The 7053-nt window shown below is 42.1% G+C and overlaps 1 protein-coding gene across 1 annotated transcript; it reads right to left on the bottom strand.

The window, feature by feature from the left end:
• Positions 1–4154: 4154 nt before the first annotated feature.
• LOC120701404 (protein FAR1-RELATED SEQUENCE 5-like) lies at positions 4155–5663 on the bottom strand. Its single transcript, XM_039985464.1, has 2 exons — positions 4895–5663; positions 4155–4645 (listed from the first exon to the last, which is right to left on the bottom strand). The coding sequence occupies exons 1-2, from the start codon at positions 5646–5648 to the stop codon at positions 4617–4619; spliced, it is 783 nt and encodes a 260-aa protein (XP_039841398.1). The 5' UTR covers positions 5649–5663; the 3' UTR covers positions 4155–4616.
• Between the last annotated feature and the right edge of the window lie 1390 nt (positions 5664–7053).

Raw genomic sequence — 7053 nt, 5'->3', positions numbered from 1 at the left:
GGGGGAGGCGCCAACTCCCCGATGAGGGCAGCGCCCGGCACGGCACCACTTCCCCCTGCTGGGAAATCACGGTGACTACTCTCTATTCTCCAATTTTTTTTCTGCCTAGTTGTTTTGTTTAAGGCAATTTTGTATCAAATTGCATGGCAATTTTGTATCATTTTTGTGTTTTTTTTGTTCAAGGAAAACATATAGCACCATGAGACACCAAGAGGTTGTCGGAGTAGGTTCCAGTAGACAAGCAAAACCGAAATATTTTACTGGAGCCAAAATTGATTGTTTAGTATTCATTAGAGGCCATAGGGGCAGTGTAGTTGAGACAGAACAGCAACCACAGTTGCAAGGCAGTTAGAAGGGTTCTTGTATGCTGAGGTATAGGTCTGCCCATTTCCTTGAACAGCATAAGATGCAATACTACAGTGAATGGGGTGTCTTGGTTGCGGACAGAGGCCCTGGCTGTGTGCCTGCAGCGACTGTGGCTACTGCTGCTGGAATTATGAACAGCCTCTGGAAGCAAAATCGTGTTTCCTTGGCCATAAAACGAATGGGCAACTTCATGATGCTTCTGCTGCGGCGAAAATTGAAATCATGATTTTACTGGAAATTGATATGATGCTTCATGATGCTAGATTTCTGAGGTTGTTTAGTGTTCGTTAGAAATTGAAATCATGTTTTTACTGGAGCCAAAATTGATTGTTTATTATTCATTAGAAATTGGGAATCCATAAATATTTGCTATGGTTTTCAGTGGATGAGCATTCATTGTGTGATCATTGGAATCATGTTTTTGTTGCATCGGCAGTGATTCTAGCAGCAATATTGAATGACACAGACCTAGGCGTTTATCATATTGACTCGAGTTTTGTCATAGCCCTACTCTATATGATTCTTGAGAGTAGTCCCAGTTGTGATGCTATCTTGAATAAATTATTTTTGCTTAGTTCTATGATCACGTAGCAACTTGATTTTTGTTTCCAATAACTTATTCATTCCCTATGCAGCAACTTATTCTGTTTATCATGGGGAGGTTATTATTCAATTGGGGGTTATTATTTTCAGAGGATGATTTGTTGACACTAGGACCCACTGAACTCTGTTTTTTTTCTCTGAACCCACGTAGCAACTTGATTTCTTTTCCAGCAACTTATTCATCCCTTTCGTAGCAACTTATTATGTTTATCATGGGGGTTATTATTTTGTCTAACACATTTTCTTTATGCACTTTTTTTATAACTCTCTGATAGCAATATTCAAAGATGCATGCTGCTTTCTGTTATCACTTCCCATTCACAGCGTTAGCAATATTCAAAGTTGACATATTTTCTTTATGCAACATTCAGAGTTAGGTAGCTTTCTGATAGCAATATTTAAAGTTAGATATTTGTCGAGGTCACAGACTCACAGCATACTGCTTCAATTGCTGAATATTGCATATCACTTCCCATTCACAGCGCCATTTTTGTTTCCCATTATGTTTTTAACCGAATGCATAACAGAAATTGAATTGGATTAGCATGTTTGCGCAGTTCAGTAGCATTTTTTTTATCAGCAACTCGATTTTCTTTTCCAGCAACTTATTTTCTGTTATCATGTGAGTTATTCAACTGATTTTTCTACAGATACTCTTTCCCGTGCACCAAGAGAATATAGCGCAGCCGGGCGGCGATGGCCACTGGTTCGCATTTGCTGTAAATATTCCAGATAAGAAGTTTCAAATCATCGACTCTCTAAGGAACAGCGACAATGCTGAATTGAGATGGAAAGCTAATCAGGTGCGTGCAAAAGTGATTACCCTATGGAACAAGTACACATCTAAGGTTCAGGGGTGCAAGATTCCTTCCATTTACAACTTCGAGACGCAGTTCATTGAGGGGTACAAGCAATTCGGGATGTAAGCACAAGTCATTCTTATCTTTTTATCCTAAACTGAATTCCAAACTGTAGATATTGTAACATATTGTAAGTTCTACATTATCTAACATTTGTCTCTCTCTTTTTGTGCCCTCAATCTCAGTCATGACTGTGGTCTGTTCACCCTCAAGGCTATAGAGCACCGGGATGGTCACAACCTCCCAAATATGATGGAGTTTGATGAAATGAAGCTGAAGAAGCGAGTTCTTCATGTGTGGCTTCATAGCCCGGCCAACAAGCTAGAGAACAAGACCGAACTATTCTCAAAGGGAAAGGGAAAGATGGTAAGTCAGTAGGCTAGGAGCGGAGTGGGGAAGGGGAGGAGAGATGTGTGTATTTTTCACATGATGCATATACTCTGTATATAGATGCTCCCATTTTATTTTTAATTGATGCTCAGATATGCTCAGATATTCTGTAATATACTTGCGACCAGTTCAACGGACAACTTGTATGTAATTTGTGGCTAGTCCAACAGCAACTTGTGATTTTTTCATGATGCATGCACTCTGTATATAGATGTTCTCTGTGGTTTTAAACAATGCTCGAATATGCTGATCGTTTTTTTACCCCCCACTTTCCTGTGTGAGAAGCAACTTATGTAATATATGGAGGTATCCTTTGAGATCAGCAACTTATGTAATATATGGAGGTATTTACAGTGGCAACTTGTGACCAGCCCAACAGGCAACTTGTCTGAAGTCAAAACAGCAAATTGTGCACAGATCTTTTTTTTGAAATATCAACTTCTGTACATCAGATCTGCACTTTTTTGTATTTCTGTTAACTTAATTCAACATGCAAGCTGCAATTTTCCAATCTTTTTTTTTCATACGCCACCATACACAAAGTTCTATTAAAAGTATATTTATCCATATATATAGCAAGTTTGAAATATACAAAAGCATCAACTATTCATTATTACATCACCACACACAATGCTTTAATAAAATCATAAATCACTAATTGCAGTTTAATAAATTACAAGGAAGTGGAAAAAATGTTAGATGCATCCCCCTGCAACACATCTTGTTTTTTCATGCAGCAGCAACCTCATTTAGTGATTTATCCGAGAGTTCTTTTGTTTGCTTTCTTGCCGGCTTGGCGGGGCAAGTTGATGTGGTATGTTCTGTTGAACCACAATAGCCACACAGTGGTTTTTTGGGGGAAGTAACCCCAGCCATGTCTTGTATCTCTTTGACCTTGGACGCCCTTACTTCTTTGTTATTGGTAGGTCCCCAATCTCAGCACCAGCAACATGCGAGCCTGAAAAGTCAAAACAATTTCAAGTTGTTAGGAGTAATACACACAAGTTGCTAGAACAAGGAGTACAAGTTGCTAGGCTGAATGAGTAGAAGTTGCTAGGGGCAAGAAAGTATAAGTTGCTATGTTCAGTTAAGACAATACGCACCATTAGGCTGTTGTGACAGATTTGGATCCCCACCCCCTCCGGTTGATGAGCTTGTTTTTTTTTTGCGCGATTTGTTCTGCGGCCTTGGCGCAGCGGGTTGTTCAATATCAACTTGTTCACACTCCAGCCCCGGAAGAACACTTGACGCTCTCCTTTTCCCCAAAGCAACAAGCTTAGATTATAGGGCACTCACTTGTTTTGATACTATGCCATACCCCTCGTCATCAGCCATAAAAGGTCTCGCAATCTTATTAAAGTTTGTGCACATCCTGCTGTAACGTATAACATGCTTCCCGTGGTCTGTAATCTGGGCTTCTTGAAGAGGCTCGTTAGCGGCAACTTCCACCCCACTATCAACCACTAGCTCAACTGACCATCGAGGGAGAATGTACCGATCAGGCACCTCGTGGACTGCAAGGGCGTCAAAAACCTTCAATATGTGGCAGCAAAGCACTCCATCTCTCTCAAACTTGCAACAAGTGCAGCTATACAAGCCCTCCACCCTGGACGACGTGACCCTGAATGTCCGTGTCTCATACAACAGATCGGGGCAACGCCTGTACGGAACAACATCTATCAAGTCATCCCCTTCAACACGAACAACATAGTAGCTCGAACTTAGCTGCAGCTCGTGTTGAAACACATTGGACAACCTCCTAGTATACGCTTTCTTCATCTGATGCTCCATAGGGTGCCCCATCAAGTAGCGTGGGACCTTCGTGGCTGTGGCCGCCTCTTACAAATCTTGCTTGCTGAAAATCCTTTGTTGTATCTTCTTATATTGCTGCACAAAGTTTAGTATCGAGTTCTTTGGGTTGACATAGCGCTTCAGGACAGCATTGAAGCCTTCACTCCGTGCTGTTGTTTGGAGGAAGAGGAAGAAACAATGCATGAAATACGCAGGGATCCAACAATGTCTCTTGTCATACAAATGTTGGAACCTCTCATCATTGTTGAGCTCATATTTATCCAGAAAAGCCTGCCACTTCTGCTCAAACTCTGACGGCGTGAAGCTATTGTCAATACAATCCTTGAAGTCATCCACCAACTCTTGCTTACCATCCCCCTTGCTATCCAAGAAAGCACCCATTGTCTTCCTAGCATTTTACATAATGTGCCAACAGCAATTCCTATGAACTGAACTGACAAATACCTCTGCAATAGCAGCCTTCATCGCAATATCTTGATCAGTTATTATATTTGCAGGATCCTTGCCGCCCATTGCTTTCTTGAATTCAGTAAACAGCCAGACAAAACCCTCAGTCTTCTCATTCCTCAGAAAGCCGCAACCCAGCTAGATTGTTATGCCATTCCTGTCAATCCCTGTTAACACAATACAAATTATTAGTATTTTTTTCATAGCTGAAGGCTATCAACTGGTGCAGAATAAAGATGGCAACTTATGTGCAACTAGTGTGTCAACTTGTGCTTTCTCAAAGTAGCAAATTGTTCAAAGAGTATACAGCATTATAGTCAGTGTGATAACCAGTATTTTTCTGGACTCCAATAAATAACAATAAATGAAAATCATCAATGAGCAAACTAGCATTTTTTTTTGCCGGACATACATACCTATGAAAGGAGCACATGGCATGTTGTAGGCATTGGTCAAATAAGTAGTGTCAAAGGACAAACAATCACTATACAGCTCATAAGTTATCATTGCTGCACCATCCACCCAAAACAGATTCTCAACCCCGTCAAACTCATCAAGAGTGTAACTATAATAGAATTCCGGATCTTCCTTCTTCAATTCTTCAAAGTACTCAAGCGTCGCCTTCACATCTTTACCTCTATATTTAGCGCGGTACTCAACACGCAAATTTTTAGCATCACCTTCGGTGTATGGACAGTTTTCAATACCTCCATACAACTCAGCCATTATCTGGTAAGCACGAGTTGTCGTGATGCAGCATCCATGGAGCAACTTGATGAACTCTTTCTCTTCAGCTGGTATGTCTCTGTGGGACTTCAAGTATTTTGTGAGCGAGAATTTTCTTAAACGCTCATGGTTGTGCTCCCTTTCAAAGTTCACAACCTCCCAGTGTCCAGGGGATGTCTTCCTCACAATCATGCGAGTTGGGCAGTGCGTCCTATCTACATAATCCCTGCGCCTTTGCCTCACAATCTTTTTCTCAGTTATTGGCCCATCATCAGCAACCTTCTCTTTTTTGCTGACCCCAGCCTTCTGGCAAACATAGATATACTTTGTCTTTTCATTAGCCTTCTTCGACTCACGGGATGTGTCAATCCTTATAGAGAAACATGTATGACGGGCATAGGAATTGTAATAGTCTTTGGCAGCATCAGAAGTATTAAAAGACATGCCTACAAAAGGTTCCTGCGGAGTGGATAAAACCTCAACACCATCCTCAACATCAACTCCATCTGCGGTTGTCTCAGCCGTGGGAACTGTCACACCACCAGATTCAACCGGGAGCACCTTTGATGCTGAGTTGCTAAGTTGCTGAGTTGCCAGTTCAGGAGGAGCTGAGTTGCTTGACAGATGAAGGGTTTCATTGGATATTACAGGGAGAGTCAAGTTGCTGCTGGACACATGTGCACCTGCACCACCTGCAACACACATCGGTGGGAAAGCTGCACCAGAAACTTGCTGCAACTCAAGATCTGAAGGGGCTGCAAGGAAATCATGCTCTTGTAGTGGTGCAGAATTTAGATCAAAAACCCCACTACAAGTCATATTGCACCTAAAAAACAAAAATATTAAGTATAAGTTGTCATGCAAGGAAACTCATAATGTATATAGGAAGGCATACAAATACTAATTAGCACAATACAAGTTTCTTTTTGTAGCCAAAAAAAATGAACACAAATTGCCATACAAAAAACTCAAAATGTAGATAAGCTGCAGTCTGAGGAAACACAAGTTGCCACAAAAAAATGAACACAAGTTGCCATCTTATGACTGCAATCCATAAACCTATATGTTCAGAAGAGTCTTGTAAGGGGGCATCATCCTGTTGATCTATTAGACGAAATTAAGTCCTAATTGTTTATTTACTGATCATTAGTCAAGAGGCACCATCCAAAACTGCTAGCAACTTGTGTGGATTGCAACAAATTTGCACTAATATATAGAAGGACATAAAAAAATTATCTACAATTCGAAGATCATAGGGAAGATTTGCGCAGATTTAGGAGGATTAGATCGAGCAGATGAGAAGGAAAGAGCACGAAAAAAAGTTGCAAACATGTAAGGAAGGAGTTGCAGATCGGGGAGGGAGGACACAAGTCGCGAGGGTCCTGCTGCGGCCACGGCTGCCCTCCTGTGCGTGTCGGCGAGATGCGGCGATGGGGACTGGATGGATGGATGCGAGATGCGGCGAGTCGCAGTGGATGGGGCGATGGGGGGATGCGGCGTGCCGCGGCTGTTGCGGGCGCCTCCCTCCTTCCGGCGCGCGGGCCTGGTATTGCGGCGGCGGGACCAGAGAGTAAAAGGAAATGTCTGATTTGGGATTGCGCGCTGGTGGAAAGAGGCGATAACGCGCTCCCTGCACAAAGTGGGAAGACAACGGTGGAAGTTAATGAGGTACAAACTGTAGGGGGTACTTGGGAGATTGCATTTGACTGAAGTAGGTAGGAGTACGTAATACGACCTCGAGATCAGTTTTCTACGGCTTCGGCTAGCAAAAAAAAAATGTTGTTTCGAAGCTAAAAGCCTGTTAGTGTGATGCCCGCTCAACGATGCTTCAAACGTCCTTCCACAAACG

The sequence above is a fragment of the Panicum virgatum genome, chromosome 3K (assembly GCF_016808335.1).
Source record: "Panicum virgatum strain AP13 chromosome 3K, P.virgatum_v5, whole genome shotgun sequence".
Taxonomy (NCBI): Eukaryota; Viridiplantae; Streptophyta; class Magnoliopsida; order Poales; family Poaceae; genus Panicum; species Panicum virgatum.
Note: the sequence above shows the minus strand (reverse complement) of the source record. Positions and strands in the feature narration are given on the sequence as shown.

Bases quoted from the DNA above. Each gene is read 5' to 3' on its own strand.
- LOC120701404 (XM_039985464.1), bottom strand. From the start codon at position 5,648: ATGTCTTTTAATACTTCTGATGCTGCCAAAGACTATTACAATTCCTAT. The intron at 4,646-4,894 runs GTATGTATGTCC...TTGTGTTAACAG, and splicing joins GCCATGTGCTCCTTTCATAG to GGATTGACAGGAATGGCATA.